At 40.3% G+C, this 23,316-nt stretch overlaps 3 protein-coding genes across 11 annotated transcripts; 2 read left to right on the forward strand and 1 right to left on the reverse strand.

Moving 5' to 3' along the window:
- The first annotated feature begins 238 nt into the window (after positions 1–238).
- LOC105181956 (mucin-17) lies at positions 239–14,612 on the forward strand. 3 transcript variants are annotated; one of them, XM_011139051.3, is made up of 15 exons: positions 239–486; positions 1,087–1,730; positions 2,157–2,338; positions 2,415–2,492; positions 2,579–4,150; positions 4,373–4,624; positions 4,748–4,846; positions 5,098–5,202; positions 5,571–5,715; positions 5,840–8,349; positions 8,714–9,124; positions 9,658–10,271; positions 10,436–10,679; positions 10,986–11,088; positions 11,227–14,612. In XM_011139051.3, the coding sequence occupies exons 3-15, from the start codon at positions 2,234–2,236 to the stop codon at positions 11,991–11,993; spliced, it is 7,005 nt and encodes a 2,334-aa protein (XP_011137353.2). In that variant the 5' UTR covers positions 239–486; positions 1,087–1,730; positions 2,157–2,233; the 3' UTR covers positions 11,994–14,612. The 3 variants fall into 3 exon arrangements, with proteins under 3 accessions (XP_011137353.2, XP_011137354.2, XP_025162509.1); XM_025306724.1 differs by lacking the exon at positions 239–486 and adding an exon at positions 513–684 and having other exon boundaries at positions 11,227–11,993; XM_011139052.3 differs by lacking the exon at positions 8,714–9,124 and having other exon boundaries at positions 11,227–11,993.
- Positions 14,613–15,736: 1,124 nt separating this feature from the next.
- LOC105181955 (cell death-inducing p53-target protein 1) lies at positions 15,737–19,236 on the forward strand. 4 transcript variants are annotated; one of them, XM_011139050.3, is made up of 4 exons: positions 15,737–15,964; positions 16,781–16,922; positions 17,113–17,269; positions 17,348–19,236. In XM_011139050.3, exons 2-4 carry the CDS (start codon positions 16,808–16,810, stop codon positions 17,451–17,453), a joined length of 378 nt encoding a protein of 125 aa, XP_011137352.1. In that variant the 5' UTR covers positions 15,737–15,964; positions 16,781–16,807; the 3' UTR covers positions 17,454–19,236. The 4 variants fall into 4 exon arrangements, with proteins under 4 accessions (XP_011137352.1, XP_011137349.1, XP_011137348.1 ...); XM_011139047.3 differs by having other exon boundaries at positions 15,862–16,055; XM_011139046.3 differs by lacking the exon at positions 15,737–15,964 and adding an exon at positions 15,973–16,156.
- Positions 19,237–19,680: 444 nt separating this feature from the next.
- Positions 19,681–23,316, reverse strand: LOC105181953 (ubiquinone biosynthesis protein COQ3, mitochondrial). 4 transcript variants are annotated; one of them, XM_019840805.2, is made up of 6 exons: positions 22,939–23,316; positions 21,443–22,137; positions 21,217–21,286; positions 20,472–20,958; positions 20,204–20,384; positions 19,681–20,066 (listed from the first exon to the last, which is right to left on the reverse strand). In XM_019840805.2, exons 3-6 carry the CDS (start codon positions 21,282–21,284, stop codon positions 19,939–19,941), a joined length of 864 nt encoding a protein of 287 aa, XP_019696364.2. In that variant the 5' UTR covers positions 21,285–21,286; positions 21,443–22,137; positions 22,939–23,316; the 3' UTR covers positions 19,681–19,938. The 4 variants fall into 4 exon arrangements, with proteins under 4 accessions (XP_019696364.2, XP_011137345.2, XP_019696363.2 ...); XM_011139043.3 differs by having other exon boundaries at positions 21,936–22,137; positions 23,012–23,314; XM_019840804.2 differs by having other exon boundaries at positions 21,936–22,137; positions 22,939–23,314.

Consider the following 23,316-nt stretch of genomic DNA (forward strand, 5'->3'; position numbering starts at 1 on the left):
ATACTTCACACGTGCTTAAGTCCAATTCTTATCGATACATCGATTCAATTGGAAGCATCAAATGGAAGTTATAACTTGAGATTATTATTACTGGTTATGCCCTAACTGCCAACCAATCAGCATGCAGATGAGTCACATCCGAATGTTGCAAAAAGTTATGGCGCCCTAACTGAAGCTGAGGTGTCGCCAATGTTGGCGGCGGCTGGGATTTTATAAACCTGCCTGCGCTAATGGCAGCCTTGACAAAATACATGATGGCCGTTGCCACCGAATAGTGTAACGCGTACATGGAACTGTGTCGTGTAACTGAAAAAGTTTATTATTCTCAGCAGAATATAGCGTCGCGCGTGCTCCGTGTGCGATTGTTTTCGTTTCAGCGAGGTGCTGTCCGGTTGTGGCGGGACGTGGGATCGCGCGGCGAGTGTAAGCGCGTGGCCGAAAATTCCCAGGAGGAAAACACGGGGTGGCAAAACCGCGTTCGCCGAGGTAATATTGACAATTTTTCGTCGCGACGCTACGCGCATTTTTGCGCGTCGATACGAAACACACGTGTCGCGGTGCCGCCCGCGGGCCTGTCCGGCCTCTCGGACCGTGAATTTTCCATCGAATGTTCGCGTTTTCTTTTGTTTACGCCTTGTCAGTTGGGCTTTTGTTGTGTGCAACCGCGCGCCGCTGCTAGTACCCGTAAGTGAGAGTGAGATGTGTGTGACTCCCGTAAGCGTGTTAGTGGCCTGTGTGGCACGTATGCTTGCACACAGGCGCGCCAGTTATAACCTCAAAAGATGCTTCCAGCTGTCGATTTCTCATGCGAGATCCTAATTATTTCGCCGGGATCGACCTGTTACTCAAAATTATCGTACGAACATAAGATTAACGTTTCGCGGCAATGCGGGCATGCATGGTCACCCGTGACACATCGCACCGTCTCTTCCGTATCTCGTACATCCCTGTTGCAAGAGGGATTTTTTTAGAGTTTACGTCGATTTAATCACGATAGAGTCGAAAGAAACTCCCCGGATTATGTAGACCTTTGCATAAGCTTTGAGTTTATGGCAATTAAACTGACTCTCCGTTTTCTTTTTGCAGGGTAGAGTTAAGGAGCGAAAACGGTGCAGGCAGAAGTGTAGTGTGTGTAACGACGATAGGGACATTCTTAACAAGGAGTCGTTATTCTAATGAATATTACACGTGAAAAGGTATGCTGTGTTGACATTATACTGTAGACGACTGACAGATATTCAAGAATGTTTGCGAGTTACTTCTTGGACCTGGGATAATATGTAATGCAAAAGAGTAATTTACCAATAAGGTGACACTACATATTGTTTGCTGTGTGCATCTTGGATGTACTGTCATGGACAAGTGTAACTTCGCTACATTTATAAATGGGTGGAATCTTGCGACAAGTGTACTTTAGATATAAGTCAGGATATATACACAATGAGATTGAGCAGTTATTCTTCAACGGATAAAGTAGTTCTGAACAGAACTACTTTCAATGTGCAACAGAGCAATGCATATAACAGCCAAGCGCAATTAGTATTCATGCACGAACTTTAAAAGTGACGTAAACAATACAAGTGGATACAAGTATCTACTGGGGAATTCAGTGAGTGCTGTCTGAGTGTTAGAAGAAACACGAAATTATATGCATGACAGGAACAGGAGACGTAGGCCGTAGACGCGTTGAGTGGCGCCGAAACGCAAATATTGCTCCTAACCAAAGTTTGGTAAATATAATTTCTTCATCAGTGATATTCGGTACAGGATTAAACGTATATGTCGTTATAATTATAAAATAACTTTGATAGCAGGTAGAAAGTATTTTAATATCTTGGAGACCATTGACGTAAATGAATGCACCTATTTTATCCGACATTTGCAAACACTAGTCCTCTGAGTATTGAAAATTTTAATTAACATTTATTCAGATATATATCTCTTGATTATATTTCTCAAAATAATATTTATCTTATTGATTTCAACAAATGAAATTTTCTTTTATGATTTATCGAGTAACATTTTGAAGTTCTAAGTAATATACATGATGCATTTGTGTAAATCTATCTTAGTTCATTTCTTATAAGCTTATGAATGAGATGCAATTTTATATTAATTTTAATATTTAATTTTAATAATTAATTTTATATTAATAGGAAAGCTTAGTGGAAAGAACAAAATAAGCTGAAAAGGTAGCTAGACGCTGCCCGTAGTAAAGAGGGGCTGCGTGGGCATGCAGCAGCCTCAGTCACGCCCTCTTCTTGGGGACTCAGTATCCTCTACAACTTCCCCGAATGCACGCCGTAATAGTTCAGTTGCCGTTTTGACCCAACAACAAGTAAGAAATTCAAGTTCAAGCATGCAATAAAGGGATGTGGTCAATGGCAATCTAATATTTGATAATCTTACTTTAGTTGCATCAACTACAACTACAGGCTCAGAATACCAGTGGTCAGTCACTAACATTTGCTTTGCAACAAACATCGAATAATGTGAGTTCTCGTTGGCGATCAGTTAGCTCGATTTCACTCGATGAACACGTAGGAATGTTATTTTAATGCTCCTCTCATCCTTGCAGCCGCAAGACCAAGGGAATGGATCGACGACAGGGAATCACATAGTCTACGTAAATCAGTTGAATCAATTGAATCAGAGTACCATAAATCCCTCGGGGACTGGTATGGGCCTACCCCCGGCCACCCCCACTTTTGGGGTGGGCCTTAATATGGGATTGCCACTGTCACTTCTAAATACCAGTCTCACATCTCTCACCTCCAATGTTATCACCACGACGAATCCTCTGCTGAATTTGGGTTTACCGAGCATAAATACGGGGCTGGCCACGATAAATCCTAGCCTGAATCAGTTGAATGCTATCAATTCGAACATTGGTTCGAACAATATTAACAACAGTTTGTCCAATTTGGGACAAGATTTGAATAGCATAAACACTGGGATAAATACCGGGATAAATACCGGGATAAGCAACACGATAAATTCGGCTAGTATCAATTCCGGCCTATCCGGAGTGAACACTGGACTGTCCGGTGTGAGTCCAAATTTGGCGAACTTAAATTCATCGAGTATAAATCAGAATCTTACGTTAAATACCAATCTGAGCGCCGCAAATTCCGGCGTGTCTGGTTTGCCCGCCATCAATCCGAATGCAAATTTGGCGAATACCAGCATAAATTCTGGTATAAATCAAGGTCTCAGCCGACCTGCGAATGCCCTGGCGACTACTGGTCTAACGTCGACTACATTGAACTCTAGTAGCACACAGTTCCCATTCCAAACAATACAGAGCATTCAGACTGTCGCACCACACATTGTCGGATCATCAAATATAGCACATGTACCAAGCTCCGTCATATCGCAACATCCCAACTCGAGTGTCTCAACAATTCCACAAATCTCGAACTCGGCAACTTTGACGAGCCCCAGCGTATTCACGAGCACTCCCAGTGAATCGATCCATGCAACCACAGCGAATGTGAATCACGCTTCGAACGTGAATCTCACTACGAACATACCGCACCTCGCTACAATGCACTCCAACTTGTCCAATATATCGACGTCGAATGTACAACATATATCCGCGTCCAACGAACCGACTATGTCATTGAGTCATGTTTCTTCTTTAAGTTCCTCTCAGTCGACGGGATTTCAACCACAGCGACAGTATCCGCAGGGAATAAACCCTGGCTTAAGCTCGTCGGTAACACTAACGGGCACGACACAGTCGTCGAATGTGGTCAGTACTATGAATACTGTTAAGTCTATGCAGAATATTCAGAGCCAAAACATTAGCTCGCCGGGTAGCCCGTTCTCGATACCCTTGAAGAGCCCGGCGTCCAACATAGCGCCGCCTACGCCGAGCCCTAGCCCTAATCGACTGTTACTTCGAAGTCCGGCGTCCAACTCTATACAGTCGAATAGGAACAGCCCGAGCCCAGTCGGGACGTCGACCTCGAACAATAACTTTAACATACAAATGCAAAGCCCCATGCAGAGTCCGATGAGCGTTAGCCAAATACAGAGTCCTGTACTTAGCCCGTATCCCCCCGCAAAAAGTCCGCACCTCTTGAGCGGGAATAATTCTCTCAACAATAGAAGCCCAGCACCCGGAGGTAGTCCTGGTCCACCTGTGGTAAGGGCATTTCACACACGCACTGTCACTAATTATCTTCTTTCTCGAGAAAAAATAAAAAAAAAAAGAAAACAGAAACGTGCTTCTAGTGCTGAATCCTGTGTTTTGTATTGCTTGTGTCGCTTACGTTCTATCGCCCCTTTGCTTTATATGGTAGAGCGCGGTTAACGGAGGTCGGTGAGATGTCCATCGACGATACAACTTGTACCTTTTGTATTCCAGGTTAGGCCTAATACGCCTATATTGCAACAAGGTATGCAAGTGTTGCAAATAATTCATGGCACACCACAGGGTTATCAGTCGACTCCGACTCAACTGGTGACCAGGCATCTATTTGGGAATCAACAAATCCAAATAGCGACACCTCCCAAGACGGCCAAACAACCGCAGCAAATCTTGCCGAAACCACCGAATCAGCAGGTCACTACTTCCCAGCAGAAGCCACAACGTACCACCACCACAATCACTAATCAGGTACGGCTCGCTTCCTAATGACCTCACCTCAGCAAAGCTGACTGAATCGCGTGTCTTGTTGCGATTTAATGCAATGCGGCACGGCGATGATGTATCGAATTCTGTAAATCTCTTCTGTTGAAGGTAACGCAGCAAACTCAGCCACAGTTGGTTCTCGCTGGGCCACAGCCAAGTCCTACCACAGCAATGATACCCACGGCGCAAGGTCTACTATTGAATCAGGTTAATATAACGTCGATTCACGTTTGTTTCTATATTCGACTATATACCTATCATCTGCATGTCCATTGTTGTAATTACATACAGAAAGTATATATGTCACGCTATATTGTACGAGTGATATCTCTCTCTCTCTCTCTCTCTCTCTCTCTCTCGATACGCTGTATACTTATCTCAACCGCTTGTATGTGTTTCAAATATATCAGTGAAAGAGTTGCTTTATGCTTCATATGTTTGTTACATTTGGTACATAGGTGTTGCCGTCGACTGGACCTGTTATTGTACAGCAGCAGCCAGGTGGCGTTCAACTCATACTAAGGACGCCAGCAAGCGCCCAGCAACAAACACACACTGCACAGGTGATGGTCCTCACTCATTCATTCATTCATTCACCTGTCCATTGCATTTCCTTACATTCGCATTCATCATCATCGCTTACTAAATTCCCGTCAATATATCAAGGCGCAATCATGCACTGTCCGATGGAAACAGAAATCTCGCGAATTCTCGTTGTTATCAGGAGAATATTATTCAATTAAAAAAATAAAGTTTGATTAAAAAATTGTAAATTTTGCACAAGTACCATAACACACACAAATTTTAACACACACACACATTTCTCATTTTCTATAATGATTTGATCAAAGGTTTCCCGGATCGTACCACGATAAAGTAAACATTTAACGAGTCGAGTGAAATTGATGAAGTACCACTTATATAATTATAGCTAACACAACAACAGTTGGTGAGGGTCGTCACAGCTCAAGGTATGCAACTGCAGGGAATCGCGCCCACATTTTTCGCTGTACCTAATGGATTTCCTCCAGCTGCTTCCCCAGTGATAAGACACACCCCGTCTAGTCCAGCGCCATGTAAGTTTAACGAGAAAGATATATCGTGATGTGCACGACGTAAACAACGTAACGGTTGCATGCGTGATTGAAAAGGTTCGGTTGACATATTAATGTGTTCTATCGTTTCTTTTTCGCTTCGCAGCTAACTCAGGTACGGGCAATTCCATCGTGATTCAAAACGCCATGGTGCAGAGTCCCCAGCCGCAAATGTCGCAAGTTACATCCGGCAATGCTACGGGCAACACCTCGTGCACACAGACCGTCGTGGATCAGAGTCTGTTGCCGCCTCCGAAAAAGAAAGCGAAAAAGAAGAAAAAGGCCAAGCGGAAAGACGACGAGCCACCAAAATTGGATCTTGCCAGTATTATGAAAATATCCGGTATCGGAGACGACGATGATATTTTTGATACCGACCTGACGACTGAAACGGATGTTTCTTGTCAAACGTCGCAGAGCGAGTCTAACACCGTGATACCTCTGGGCCAGCTCCCGTCGCAAGGAACAGTTCCTGCTAGCTCTACTCCGAGTTTAACACAAGTACCTGCATCGAATACAACGAACACGCAAGCTCCCGTGTCACAGTCGTTCAACAGCCAGCTGGTCGCCCAGCTGCAGATGCCAGTGCAAAACACGATCTCGGGGCACTTGCGATTGTCAGTCGGCGAGGACGGTAAGGTGGTCCTGCATCATACTCCGGAACCCAATCAACCCGAGATCGACCAGGCGACCGCGCAGGCGTTGATACGGTCTCTCACTCAAAGCGGCGGTCAAAATTCGCAAATCATCTCGCAGCTCTTCAGCCAAGCGTCGAGCACGCCGCAGTCCACGCAAAACACAATCCCGCAGAGGCAGAAGTACGTCAAGTCGTCTTTGTCCGCTGGCAACCAGGTCTCCACCAACACCGTGAGCTCTACGTGTTCGCAGAACGTCATTTGTACCACTAGTCCGCACCACGGGCAGATATGTTCGAAGCCGATCAGCCAGCAGCAAAAGAGCACAGGTGTTCAGCAGGAAACCACCAACTCGCTACCGAACATCTGCGTCCAGAACAACCTCGGTTCCATGCAGCCGCTGGACATACAGACGTCGAAGAGCGGCAACGTGCAAAACCTGATGCAGGCCAAGGGTATTCAGCCGTTGAACGCCCCTCTCAACGTCTCGGACGTGTTGAAGCCTTCGCCCGCAGCGTTCACCATTCAAGGTCCCCGTATGCCAAATGTGAGTCAGGCTAACTCCAATCAGCAGAATCCCAACATCTCTCTGCAGAAGTCTAGTCAGGTGCGACTTGCGAACGCTTGTATCGGCACGAACGTACGACAGACCTTGGGTAAACAAGCGCAGCAGACACAGCACGCCGCCCATGTTCAGAAGACGTTGCCCGTGGTTAGCTCGACGATACAGAGCGATCACATGTCCAAGGTTAATCAGAATCTTCAGCAAACTAGCCAGCAGGAGACTATGACGCTGCAGCAAGACTCACCGTTGTATCAGCACAATCAGCAGATCACCGCACAAACCGTGCAGACGCAGAACGTGCAGCAAATCTTCGAACAAAACTTGCAGAGCTCGGGATCAAACATTCACCACAATTCCATGAATATGCTGCAGCAGCAACAGACCTCTTGCAACACTCTGCAGCACGACACCATGAACGTCCTGCAGCACTCGAGTATCCAGCAGAACACGATCAACGTGTTGCAGCAAAACACGGCTAGTAATGTCCCGAGCATCGAGCAGAGTCTGCAGCCGGGCATTAACGAGATGCCGCCGCAGAACGTTATGACAAGTCTGCAGCAGCAGAACACGTCGGCCGTCTTGCACAACACGGGCTTGCAGCAAAACGTGAATGTCCAACAGCAGAAGGTCCTGTCGGCGAACACTTTCTCGTCCGTGAACGCGCATCACTTTGAGTCGCAGAATACGCAGACGGCGAACGTGGTGCAGCAGCAGGGAAGCAACATGGTGCAGCAGGGCACCAACACGCCGCAGAATGCCCAGAATATACTAATCACGTCCGCCCCCACGTCCAACAACAGCACCCAACAAAACGAATCTCAGAAGGTGGAGACGACAACAACGACTACGACGACGACACAGGGCTCGACTATGCTGAACTCGGCGGCGAACAACATACTGAACAACGCACCGAAAATCTCACCGGAGATCCTGAACGCGCTGAGTAACCTGAATCCCAACGATCAGCTGCTGATCGCGAACGCGAACGGCCAGATGCAGGTGATCAGTCAGCAGCTGCTACAGCAGTTCCTGGCCGGGCAGCTGAATCAGCTGAATCAGCTGAATCAGACGAGTCAGCCGCAGAATCAAAATCAAACGCAGAAGATCGTGATTGGCGAGCCGGACGCAAACAATCAGAACCTGCAGGGCGTCCAGATCAACACCCCGACGAGCCAAATAATCGTCAACAGCTCTGGCGGGGCCCCGACGATCCAGAACAATATTCAGAACATTGTGGTGCAGGCGGCGCCGTCGCAGATGCCGCACCATATACAGATACAAAATTCTAGCTTTCCTAGTCAATTCATTGACAACCTGAATCAGCAACAAATTAGAAACTTAGGTAATAATCAACCAAAGAAAACGAAAGTCGTGAAGAGGAAGGTTGCCGCCAGCACCCAGAGCATCGTATCTCAAGTACGTGTGTGATTGTGTCTTACTTCTGCATCTTCCCAATCTCTTTGTTCCCTGCTTCTCTTCTTTCCGCGCTTGAATTTGAAGAGTTAGTTGATCTATTTCTCTTCGAAATATCTCCTCAATCACCACTGATGATTACTAAAAGTCCCTCTCACCCTTTGCAGACACATTCTGTTGAGCCACATTCTTTCAAAGCACACGTTGAAGAGCCATTTTTTTTCTGTTATACGATATACGTTATGATTGGAATATTATTTTGAGCCATTCTTTTTCGTTCGTCTATAGACAGTCCGCAAAGGGTACAAATGAAACATGTTGAATGTTTCCTGTTGCATGATCTTGCGATTTTATCGTCACGTTATAGGCTACGAAGACAATAGCCGTTACTCGGCCGACGATGGTCACAAGTAACACGTCCAATCTGCAGAAAATTGACAATCTCAACAAACTCTGCGCGACGGTATCGCAGAGTACAAATACTGTTAAGAGCGAGCCAACTCAAATCATGTCCAATGGTCCTGTGGTCTCATCCTCCGCTGGCGGCCACGTGTCAGTTCCCTCGAATGGACAAATGGTACAAAGAGTGCAGACTATTCAGCTAACTGCTCAAAAGCAGCAATTGCTGAAGAGCATCCAGTTACAAATCCAAGCTATGCAGTCGCGAAAGTCCAGCGGACAATGCGATCAAGCGTTATTGACGAAATTATACGAAGAGCAAACGAAGATAATAGCCAGCGGCAAGGTTCTTAGCACCACTACACATTCTGTCAATAGAGTAAGTAGATTAAGATATCGCTCGCGATCTGATCTGAGCTGACCAGACCATAACGCATACGTTACTATTGTTAATTGTGACGAATGCGAATTCTAACGCAAGCTGCTGCAATGACAAAATATATACAAAGTTCCGACTGAGCAAACTTGTGTTCTAAAAGAGCATCGTTTGTTCCGTGCGTAGGCTGCTGAGACGAGTTTCACTATAAATGTAGTCTCGACCGTAGCGTCGAGTATACATCTACAAAATTCGTTTAAGAACCAAACGTCGGCAGTGCAAACTCAGACACAGACTACCACTGCTGCTATACCGGTCACGTCTCACAGTCTGAAACCCGCTACGTCGGTGTCGATACCGAGTAACTCGATTAACAGTTACATTAATAATAACATCACGGTAAGCGTAAAAGAATGGCTCAAAATAATAATTCCGACCACTGCAAAGAGATAATCATTTCTCTTTATATATTTTTGTACACTGCAGCTATTGCTAAGTGCCAAGACGCGATGTTGTTACGATCGCGTTTGTTACAGGTGCAACAGAGCGCGCAGCAGGGACAGCAGACTGTGTTGAACACTGCGACACAGAGCATGCACCAAACGCAGCATCCTAAACAGCAGCAGCATCAACAGCAACAGCAGCAGCAGCAGCAGCAGCAGCATCAACAGCAACAGCAGCAGCACAAGTTCTATCAGAACCACGGGAACCAGACACTGAATCCGTCCTCCGCGACAAACATGCAGATCTTCACGCCGCCGATCTCCACCACGGCTCCGCCGTTACAGAGCAACGCACAGCAATTGACGTCGGTGCAGACGCAACAGACCGGCATGCAGCAACAGTCCACGCAGTGTCAAACTGATCCGTTGGATATCAAGCCGAACATACAGACACCTAGTCCCGTGAAGCAGGAGCTTTCCTCTCCCATTCAAGTCCAGGTGCAGACTAGCTCTCCTGCCAGTCAGGTGACCTCGCCGAGAATGATAACTAAGGGAACACAGAGGATCCAGAGCCCGGTGAATACCGGCGGCAACACGACGAAACAGCTCGTCAGTCCCAGCAGTAGTCCCTTGATAAGTCCAAGGCAAGGCGTAAAGCGACCTGCAACTAGTCCGATTTGCAATAGGCAATTGAATCGCAACGATTTGTACGTATCTCTATTCGCATAGTATGCATAATGCAAATAAATAAGTAAATATAATAAAATAGTCATGCATAATAACAAGCTCACGCCCGAGTTGTAATGTTGTGATCTTTAAACGGGGACTTCATTGTGACATTGGTGCTTAATCGATTATCGTTGCCTTGCAGAATGGAGCAACAGCTAAAAATGGATCAAAATGGCGCAACGAATCCGGATATGAATACACCATTTTTGAGCAAAGGCGACGCTTGCAAACGTTTGGTAAGGTATCATTGTTTAAATGAGCAGGTACTCAGCCCCAAGGACTTGGATTATGCGGACGAGATATTTGAGGAGACTGCTAAGCATTTGCTCAGCAAGTTTAACGCCATGATGAATAAATACACGTACCTTCTGCTGATGGAGAGCACGGTATAAATAATAATAATAATAATAATAATAATAACAACCAACAACAACAATAATATAATAATAATAATACCTGCAATTTTGTATGTTCAACTCATTTTCAGAATTTCTCTGTACACATGAAACGTTTCATACATTTGATACTTTATAATATTTGCTTTATGTACAAACTGATTAATATTATTAACTATTATTGTTTTGCTTTCAATATTATAAATTTATTTGTTTTATAAAAAAATTTCAAGCTCTTTTCCTCCGCGTATAAACGTAATTAAAAGTATCACTAAACTCTTCAAAATTGAATTACAGCGTGAGGTGAAGACATCGGAACTAATGATGATCGATAGGACATTCGTAGCCGAGGAGCAAAGTATCCTCAATAGGTTACGAGAACAAGAGGCCAAAGTTAATGGTAATAGCACATGTGTTCGATCAATTGTTCAAATTGATAAAATTGCGAAAGCATATGTCATTTTAAGTTATATATTTTACAAGATTGCACAAGGGAATCTTACATTTTAAACGTTTTTCATATATCGCTATTTTGTAGAAGAGTTCAAGAAGGAAGAGAAACCGTTGGTGCCAAAAGTCGAGCCTGGCCTCATGGAAGAGGACAAGTTAACGACGTCACCGCCTTTGGTGAGCGTATCTGTGAAGCGCGAGTTAGAGGACGACTTCCCGAGTGACGAGATGGAATGCAAACCAGTGATTAAGACGTCGAGCAGTACCAGTGGTGATTACGACGAGTGGTTAGAGATCCAGAAGGAACTGGGCGTCTACCCATCTAGCACAGATACGTTGAAGTGTAAAAACGGTAATAATGGCGGTGGTAATAGCAGTGCGTGCGCTGTGACTGTCGCGAAGTCGTCGAAGATCGAAAGAACACGAGCAAACGGCGAGTGCCGTGGCAGTGTCGTTAATGCGAGTGTCGTGTCCGGGATCTCGAATGCGATCATGAAGGACAGCTGTGAGCAGGACAGCTCTGCCCCGAGCTTCGAGAAGCGTTGGAGCAGTGCCACCGATCTCGAGCGAGATCTTCTGGAGGATACCGACAGCTTGGATGGACTGGCTCTGCACTCACAGACGCAATGTCCGAGCGCCGTACACGTGGCGAGTAATGACAGCGGCGGGAACGCCGGCAACGAGCATGACGATATTACCGCGCAGGTGCAGTCTGCTATCGACAGCATCCTTAATCTTAAGAAACGTCCCGCCAATACGCTGTCTGGCAGTAGCGGTAACGGCAACACGTCGCAATCCGGTGACTCTAAGGACACTGCGCTGGACCAGGCAGTCCGCAGCATTTTAGGCTCGTGACCCTCCTTTAGTAAAGTATGTTAAGAAAGAAAGAAAAAGTGAGAGAGAGAGAGAGAGAGAGAGAGAGAGAGAGAGAGAGAGAAAGAGAGAGAGAGAGAGAGAGAGAGAGGTGAGAGTTTATATAGTTGATATCATTACGGTGACTATGCGTATTTGATGCATAATCGATCTTTTTTCTCTTTAGAAAGGAACCGAGTCAGCTGTTTCTTTCCGTGGTTTCTTTTTGTGAATATCATGGACTTTTGTCGCGAAGGTTGTGTGTTTTTAGTATCGATGATGCGGTCAGTCTTCGACGATACATATCTCAAAGAGCACACAGCATTGTTACTAAATTATTTATGTAGATTATATGCGATCATATGATTTATTTATATATTATTTGAACGAGAACAAAAATTCTTCGTGAATCGTGTAGTGCGCGGTGATGATACATATATGTATATATGTATGTGTGTATGTGTGTACATGTATATACTTGTAAATGTATATACATATACTTATGTATACGCATACATAAATATATATGTTGCATTCAGTAGAACGTCTTGATTTATTAAAGATTCTGTTTTGCAATGGCAATAATTATTCATAACATAAAGTGAAACATATACTTTACCGGTAGTCTCTAGCTGTAATAAAGCCACCGCGTAAATCTAATCCTAGCAGCTGTACATGTGGATAGTTAGGTAGATAGATAACTCGCTCAGATTTTTCAATATGCCCACTTTGTAATGTAATTTTGTAAAAAGTAATTATTTAAAGCAACTCTTATTCCACTTCTCATCTGTAGTACATGTAGCAGAATCTTATTGATACTTAAAAACATGGGTAGGTGAATTGTACATACGTTTTTAAGGTGTATTATTATATAATAATATTATGACCACATATATTATTTGTATTATTGTTATTGAGATTTATTCTCAGAATTATTATTACTATCGCTATAATTGATAACATCATCATTGACGACTGTACGATCGAATGCGAGAGGTATAAAGAGAAGAAAGTAGTAGCGTAAGAGACTGAAATGTAAAATCGTGGAAGTGCGGAATGCAAAGCGTGCAAATGGTATATAAGGAGAGGAATGACGAAGAGAGAGAGAGAGAGAGAGAGAGAGAGAATGTGTGTGAGAGAGAAAGAGAGATAGAGATAGATTACCTTTTATGCAGATTCTTTTGGATTTCATTTCTATTTATGATATATGCAGTCTCGGTGTTAAGACGCAAAATCAAAGAAACGAACTGTTTCTATATAGATATACAGTGTTTTACAACGTTTATTTCGGCATCACACAGAAACTCGCGATAGATGTGGGTAATCGATGGATGCATGCTGGAGAGTACGTGTGTGGGAAAAGGATAATCACATAATAATCGTTGGAGCCATATGGAATATGGAATGAATTTGTTATTGTAAAATTCACCATGATATACAAATACATTCCTCCAATGTATCGTTTTATTCTTGATTTTATTTTAGATGTGCATGAGGTTTTCGTACCAGCACCTTAAAATAAAATCGGGAGGAAGCGTGAGCGTTTCTCTCGTGACAATTGGGCAACACATTAATTACACTTTTATAGGTAAAGCTTTATTATGTGAGAGCTCGGCGGCGTATTCTTTTTCTACATATCCATAAAGGGACTCTCTACCAACTCTACATCAAACACAAACACACACACACACAACACACAGGATACACATAACACAAAAAACAAACAAAATACACTTACATACGCACACATACACTAACACGTATGCACACACATCACATAGCAGAAATAGTGTTTTCTGGCAAAAGCAATTCAAGACTGACGTATATACAGAGAAAAACAAGCAAAACTATGTAATCTATTATACAATAAGGAATATTAATAATCGTTTGTACATAACGTTCAATTACACTCTCGACGGCAATCGTGACTTAATTCTTCACAGATTTGAAAGAGTTTGGATATGCTAAAGTTCTTTTAATCGTAATAAATTGCCGATATTTCACGAGTACATATACATGTAGATTATCCTACATCCCCGTCTGTGCTGCGTTTGAATGAGGTGCTTTCGCAAGTCGTAATTATTACGCATTAACAACGAGTTATGTAACGATACAACGGCTGACGAGAGTGGCGACAGATGGTATATATATATAAATATATAAATATATGTATATATATATACAGGGTGTCCCACCACTACTGTGACATTTGTTAACGCCAGATTACTGAACGTTTTTAGATAAAAAAAGAAAAAAGAAAAAAAGGAAGAATTTCCTGATACAAAATCAGTCAAGACTGTTGAGAGCTTTCAAATGGAGAAAGCTTTGAATGGTAAATAATCAGAAAAGTCTAAAGTTGGCGCACTCTCAGATCATACGGTCCGTCGCACAGTAGTGAAGGTGCCCCGGGGCTTTAATTATTTCCTGGATATCGATGTAATTCTGGATGCAGCGTTATTAAAATTGCTTCTTAACTTTGTCTAATTCATATGTGGATAGTTAATCCGTTGAAGTTTGTGCTAATAACAGTAGTAGTCTAAAAGAATATTGGCGCGATTTGTAAATTGGAACGTCGAGGCTGTCGCACAAAGTGTGTCCTTGTGGACGGATGACGTTTCCCTATGTTAAAAAAATGTTCAAATCGATATCAATCGATAATAAGTTATATGAATACTACTACTATTATTAATATTATTATTATTACTCTTATTGCCAAGCTATACACAGCACACATACACACATACACACAGTGATAATATATATAAATATAATTTAAATATTTTTTATTTTAGTGGTTATCAGTATACCCAAAAAGTCTAATTTTTCAAAGCGACATGCAATATATTGTAAAGTAAAATACGATATGCCTGCCATAGTCATCTTGCAAATAATTCAGCTTTAGATTTTCCATGATATCATTTCGAGATATTTTTATCGAATAAACGAAGCAAAATAATCGAAGTAATAACGGAATCTGATATGAGCACATCATATGAAACAGATTTTCGAAAGATTATGCTTACACGCGAAAATGATGTTTATTTTTCCTTTAATTTTATAATAATTTAAAACCGATAAAATATGTCGTGTATGTAATGTCTTTTAATTGTTTTAATCTTTTTTAAAGTTACAATTTTATCCCTTTGTAAATCTGATGTGTTTGTGTGTGTGTTTACTCGCGTTCACTTGAAATTTCTATATTTAGGTTTTGAAGAAAAAAAAATAACCTTATAAGAATTGATAAAAAAATTCTATTCGATCATTGTTAAAGAAAAAAAAAAAGAAAAGAAAAAAGTTCATTGACTCATTCTTGAGTAGTAGCGCTTGAAAAATAAATCCGTCCGACTTATCGTTGAGATATACTACGATCTTTATTTTTCCGGTATTTTCATGTTTATCTCCAGCAAGGAAAGCGTCTTATTGGTTGCGTATCCTCATAAGGTAATAAGTAGCCAATAAGACAGCTCTATATTATTCTTTGGAAAGCACCCTGAGTTAAAGATGGTGGCAGACCTCGAGGCGATTCAAACGAGCTGCATATATCGCATAGTTTCAAATATCGTAATTTCTTTTTCTTTGCAGAAGAAACTATTTTTCTTGAAGAGCCTTCTCGATCAAGTTGATCGCTATCTATATAATGTTAATGGTGTGTATTTAACATGACAGTATACTCTACGCATTAGTATAAGCAAAGAGAAATGAAACGCTTAATATTTTGTTTAGAGTCTTATATCAGAAGAAATTGTGCGAGAAGGAAAGCGAACTTCAAACATCGGTGATATAAGACAGTGTTGAAAAGTTGAAAAGAAAATAGAAAAGGAAAGAAGAAGAAAGCGAACTTGTATACCGGTGAGTGCAACTTTTCATTCTGTGAAAACGAGCCGTATGATTCTGTCAGTGACGATGTGAATTGAGGTTAATCCTCGCAGAAGCTTCGTGAAAACCAGCGATATCGCCGATATATCCGACGCACGGTACGCCTACTTCTCACAATATCTCCTATTGTTTACGCTGAGTTAACAGCGACTCACGTCTAGGAGCAACTTTGCGTGTGCAGTGACTTGTGTAAGCGCGTGTGTGTGTGTGTGTGTTTAAAGATTAAAAACGGTCTTTGAGCGGTGATAATTAAGCGGCGAATTAACTTGCTCGTATTAACGCAACAAACGGTGAGTAATTGTGACATAACGCGCGCGTTGTGCAGCTTGTTACAGAGTGTGTCATGCCTGTTCGGATCGAAACAGGGCGGGGATGTCACTTGGAGATTCGTGTTATGAATTTCGCAATCGGCTCGTACATATTCGGGCAATGGCCTTGAGCGTGGAACAACCTATTTCGTTGAACGCAGGTCTCTTCAGCTGCTCGTGGCTCCGTTGCCGCGCGATTTCTCCACTACTCGTTTCCGCGAGCTTCCGCGATCGAAATTATATTTGGACATGAAATAACGCGACTATCGTCGCAGACCTTGCAATCTCTCCCTGTGATGACTCTCTTATTTTTGCAATAACTCCTAGTTTCACGCGGCTTATTCGAACGATTGATGATGCTAAATGACAGATTATCAGACAGATTATTTGTGTTGATAATTACTAATACTTTTTATACAATTACAATAATACTTAAATGCCAAGTAATATTTTTTATATGATTATAAATTTAAATGATCTTTTGATTTCTATTGTACTGTCACGATGCATTATCGCATGTTACGTCATTATGTTTTCTGTTGGTAATGATAAGAAATTTCTGGGAAAATTCTGATATTAATGTATGTAACATTCTGATAATACCAGATAAAGAGGTTCCATATCTTGTGCACCATGCATAAAAACGGACCTCCACCACCTTATGAACCACCTCCATACGCACCACCAGCTTATTCTCAAACTGTAGGAGGTGTTCCACCTGCTAGTCCATTTACACCTGCACAGACATGTGAGTTACTCAAGTATACAGATGATATTATATTCTATTTTACAGAACTTACATCAATTTACATCAATTGATGCAATAACCAACAAGTAGAAATTGTTGGTACTGTTTCAGTTATATTGTGTATTATATTATTATTTTATTATAGATTTTATTACAGACAAATATTTTGTTATTTTTTCACTTATTTTAGATGCAAATGGGCCTACTATAGTTACAACCATTGTGCCTCTTGGGCCAGGACCCACACATACAATTTGTCCACATTGTCATGCTGAGATTGATACATCAACAAAAACAGAACCTGGCATGGTTGCTTATATATCAGGAGTCATTATAGCTTTGTTGGGGTAATTAAAAAGAATACTTAGATCATATATGTGTGTATCTCTGGATAAAAGTGTCCTTCAAGATTTTCTTCATACCAGATGCTGGTTGGGCTGCTGCTTAATTCCTTGTTGCATCGATGAGTGCATGGATGTTCACCACAATTGTCCAAACTGTAAAGCTTACTTGGGACGTCATAGGAGATAAAGAAGCAAATTGCCGTTAGCGTCCATCGCATTTGTATGTTGGGATAAATATCTGCGACGCTACAATTCCGAATGGATGTACCGAGCTTGACCTGGAACGTGTACAGTTTGGAAATAATTCTCTGTGAGAGAATAATCTCCGCAAGTTGCAGTTTTACGCGGATCTGAGCTAGATCCTTATAACGAACAATGCAGCTGTTCAAATAGTATAATATTTCTCTATACCGTCGTTCTCTATATATTTACTATAATCTCTGCACGAAATTTGATATAACCTTTTGCACATCTCTTTGTAAAAATATTTATTATGCTTTTGCATAAAAGGCTGACGCGATTTTTTCCATATTGCAATACGTGCAGGATCTTCGGCAGCGTGAAGCATGTTTACCTCTCGAGGCTTGCGTATATATATATATATATATATGTATATCCGACCGTTAGGAAAGAACGTGTTGACAAGTCGTGCTTCCATATTTAAAAGTGTGCAATTTTTATTTTTTAATTACGTCAATGTCGCGAGTGCACGACAGATTGTTGGCAGCATCAATTTAAAAAACTTGATCTTCTACAATTTAAATTTATATGCGTTGATTCTCGATCGGTCGTTATCGTCGTTTACCCCTTACGTTGGCGTTTAATCGATGCTCGCGTGAACGTAATTGTTTATTTGAGTTGACTTACAAAGTAAATAGAGACATACATTATATTATGTGCCTGAGTCTAGAAAATCTTGGCTTGTAAAATAGAATGTTTGGGAGACATGATTCCAACATACGGGGTCAACGCTCGTGGCGTGATGTTAAGATCGGTTAGACACGGGTGAGCATCAATATACGCGCAGCTGTTATTATTTTTTTGTATCTCCTATAGAGTTAAAAAATGAATCTCCATGATATAAAGTCTGTATCGGGCTCGGTTACAATACACTGTTTGCACATATTTCTCCGAGCCACTGTTCACGAGTTCATATGATAATCGGTTATGGTAGAAGCTGATAGTATGCGATGTAAATAGTAACGCTTTATTATACTCTTACCGTATAGATAAAAGGATAATAAAAATATTTGCATTTTTCTTGAATCCTCCGTTGCAGTTGTGATTTCGGGTGTCTCATATACTGTCAATTTGGTGTTTTTATAACCGATTACCGCACAAGCTCATGAATAATGGTTTGCGGTCGTCATGATCTGATTAATTTTTCATCAGGGAAAAATACGTGCCGTTGTGTAAACGAGTGTACAATGTATTAAGTAATCCAAGTGAGCCGTCCAGCTTTATAAGGCAGTTAAATGGTGCCATCTGTAATCTTAATGTCGATTGCTTGAGCGTAACCGACAATGGCGCTCAAACTTTTACATTTTATACATTAATAAGTTAATTTAATTGTTTGAAGCTTGGCAATTCATAAAACTTATCATGCTCGCTTATATTAAAGATAAAAAGAAGAAATATATATGTATATACACGTACAATTTTATATTATACGAGTATAAAACACTGTGGTAGCGTTGGAATAATACTTTAATACGCGCGAGACAGTGGGATTGAAATATCGTTCGTTGAATGATAAATTTGATATTATCTTGAGAAATTTATGCAAGCTGATATTATTACGAAAAGCTACCGACGCACCGCGTCAAACATCGTGCGCATCAAATCGAATCTAAATTGCAACGAGAATAAGCACTTTTACTCGTTTTGACCTCATGTGCTCTTACTACAAGATATTTCTATTTTGTTAAATATGTAAAAGATTGTAACAAATAAACGAATACGATACACAACGCATAAATATTCTCTTTACATATAAGATTCGTTTTACATATTTTTTTTCATAATGTCGCTGATTATCTAGAATACGGGCATGCTCACTGATTTCGCTAAAACTTTGTAGAATTGTTAATTTTGGTGCGCAGAACGCGATTTTGAAAGAAAAAAATATCGCTCTCAAACGGATCAAGTTATAAAAATCTGAAAAATACACATGGACTTAGGAAGTCTGTTATGCCAATAATATAGAGTTATGGTCTGTTCTTCTTAGTCGCAAAGTGTACAAGAGTACATGTAAACGGGGGAGGGGCGGAGCCCCCATACTCCCTCCCCAAAAAAATCCTAACCTATTGCATCTTTATTATATTGTCGAGCGTGGGTTTTAAAAATTATAATCTTTTCAACAATGCCCATGATATTGGAATAGAATTGAATTTGTTGAAATAAACAATATATTCTTTTCATACCATATACCGATTTTATTTAATAATAATACCAATCTTTGTCCTTCAATATATTTGTACTTATTCCTTAATAAAGTGTCTGACCTATATTATACCTTTGGAGTATTTTAGTACAATGAGCTTTGGCCATAGTATCATAATATCAATAATTAAGTATAACAACAGCAAAAATATAGCAATTTTATGATATTACAATATAATACGTACATGTACATCTTATTATGTTCATGAGATATTTTATGCAGAGAAAAATTATACATCGATTTCTTTCTTCTTAACTGCATGGAGGCCATAGTTAAGTATTGTGTTGGATGACCAAGACCATTTCATACTTATTGGATTATATATTATTCCATGAATTAATTTAGTCTTACAACCATCTGTAAAATAAAGATATTAAAAAAAAATCCTCAAATTATCAAATACAAGAGTACTCACATGAATGATTTTTATGTATTTATTATAATTTCATGCAAATAGTATCTTTAAATTATATATAATCTAGGTAAAAATTTACTTTTTTCCAATATACGTTGAATTTCACAGGGTGGAATAAAGTTATTCCAATCGTGTATACCGCGAGGTATTATATTTATAACATATTCAGCAATTATAATACCAAGAAACCAAGAGATCAGAGTCTTATTTAGCGTTGTTATAAAAATTGATCCACCAGGCTTCAGAAGTTTTACACATTCCTGTAGTAAAAGTTTATAAAGTGATTAATTCATATTTAATATTTTAGATAATTTCCATTATCATTCTATAATATCATGATATCGTACCTTTAGAAATAATTCTTGGTTATATACATGTTCTATAACTTCAGAGGATATAACAGCATCATACAGTTTTTCATTCTTACTAGAGAATTCTTCTATGCTTGTTTGAACGTAGTTTATATTCTTCGATATATTAGAATCTAATTCTGCATGCAGCTTAGCAACATTTATCAATTCTTCTGACGCATCTACTCCAGTTACTTGAGCTCCTGTTCTAGCTAAAGCCTCGGTTAGGATACCTCCACCACAACCAACATCTGCAATCTTAACTCCTTGCAATGGCAAACTTGGAGTCTGTTCTTTGAAACCAGTATTAGCCAGACCATCCCTTATAAATTGTACTCTAAGTGGGTTGAATAGATGAAGAGATAGCATTATACCGTTTTTACTAGTGTCCCACCAGTCATTTTTTATTTTGCTGTAATACTTGATGTCCTTAATATTTATGGTCGATGTTGATCTGACTAATGTATAATTGACTTTTTTCAATCTGTTAAATGAGACAAAAATAAAGAAATGAAAAAGACAACATACTTCATATATAATTCGATAAATACTTCCTAATAATATGCATAAACATCGAAATCTGATTAAATTATTGATAAAATCATTAGTAATCTGATAAAATTATAAACAAGATCAGTATTTTGTAATCAGTAAACAAATTTATAAATACAAGCAACAAAACAATGTTATATAATTGATACAGTTAAATATCATAACATATAATAATAATTGAACATCGTACCTATTATAGAAAATAATCCTCAATAGGGGGGATTTACAAGGATAGACAAAACTTTTCATAGTATTCATGCCTGCATTATGAAAAAACAATTATAAGTTGAAAAATTATCTCGAAATAACACAGACCTATGTGACAAGTGGTTAATTTTAAATGAAGATTAATACATTAAATATATATATATATATATATATAAATATACTGAATTAATAATATAATTAAATATTACCAAATTATGTGTAACAAGTTAATTTTATTTCGATTTCACAAATGTGCCAGAATATTTTAACCTTTATACTAATAAGAAGAGAATAAAAATTAAAACTGCCAGATCGTCATCACAACTCAAAGTTACTACGGTTATGTTTTGAAATTCACTGCTAGTACTGAAAATACATAAGATGCTTCCGATATGTCTAGAGTTGGATCGAACTGAATTGGTTTCACTATAATATCCGTCACATATACTATATGTGGAATTAACTCAACTTGATTCAACCCTGGACATTTCGGAAGCACCCATAGTTTGGCTGGGTTCCGATATTCACTGCCAGTACTAAAAATTTATAGTTTATGTCAGGTATACCACAGTTTTTCAGTATTGGCAGTGAATTTCGAGACGCAGCCTCTGTGTCATTATAGTGTATATTATAGTGTGTGTATATTATAGATTTTCAGTGCTAGCAGTGAATATTGGAACGCAGCCTCCATATACAGCTTGCCTCATCCCCATTCTTTCGTGACGTCGTCATTGTGAATCCTGTGCGAGAGAGAAAGGGTGCGTTCACGACATTCAACGGTTGTGCAACTGTTGAGTGATTTCGTCCTGAACGTTACTGAGCGATGCGCTCACTCGCAACATGTTGAGTGAGCGCCATTTTTCCCGTCCTTTACTGATCAGTCTTCGATTCAACATGGCGCAGCCTATGAATGAAGAAAATAACAAAGAAAATAGTTATATAAATCCAAATATATACAGAGTGTCCGGGATCTTTTGGAAACGAGAAATTGTGAAGATTAGTCAAATCAAACTGAGAAGAAAAGTACTATTTTGCAAAAATCGCAATAGTTATTAAGTTATTAAAGAGCACATCTAAAAGCTCCTTTAATTGATAATTTGGAAATTTGCCTACTTATTTGCAAAATGGTAAAGGACCTTTTTGTTCAGAATGACCTAATCAGCGACAGGTTCAAGATTCAGGATTCAAAGTTCAATATTCCCATTTCCGTATCGTTGCGCAGCTTTTCTATGGTATACAAAAGCTGCGCAACGATAACGAAAGTGTCGTTAAAGCCCAGTCGAGAATAGGTTGCAAGCACCCTATAGTTGCGAGTTGCGTTGCGAAGGATGGCAACTGCTAGGATAGCAGTGCTATTTCTGGTTGTAAGAGACAGTTGCGATTGCCGGTTGCCGTCGCCAAGAAGTTAAAAGTTGGACAACTTTCTTTTAGCAACCGCAACTGTCTCTTACAACTGAAAATAACACTTTGTAACTAGTAGTTGCTATCCTTTGTAACTCGCAACTGGATGTTTGCAACCTATTCTGGACTGGGCTTAGAGGTCATTCTACAATACGTGTCGTAAGTTGTAAGTCGTAAGAATTGGCGATTCACAGTCGATTATTACAAAAATAATCAGCTGTAATTAGTCAGTTTTTATGGCTTACAACTTACGACACGTATTGTAGAATGACCTTTACTCCAATAACGAGCTATAGAATCGCACCACAATAGCCCCTCTTGCCGATGCGCACCCTGCCCACAAGCTCACCAATGAGATAACCTATATATCTAGTAACCTTGATCACAACTAAAGCCAGCACACTAAAGCCAGGAATACGATGCTTGTTTTCGTGCTGGATTGCTTGCTGGATGAAAATACTGCGTTCTGATTGGTACATTTCCGAAGATGAATGGAACATGTAACATCTCTCCTTCTTCTCTCTGTAAGTATCTACACCTTTGATCTTAGCCACTGGAATATATACTAACTGGAACGAGCATTGGCGTACGATCCTATTGTTTGCATGCGGATAGAGAGAGAGAGGTTCCTCTCTTATCTTTCTGACCCATAGTGTCGTCAAAAGTGGGGATAATGAGATAC

This window comes from Harpegnathos saltator, unplaced genomic scaffold (assembly GCF_003227715.2).
Source record: "Harpegnathos saltator strain DR-91 unplaced genomic scaffold, Hsal_v8.6 scaffold8, whole genome shotgun sequence".
Taxonomy (NCBI): Eukaryota; Metazoa; Arthropoda; class Insecta; order Hymenoptera; family Formicidae; genus Harpegnathos; species Harpegnathos saltator.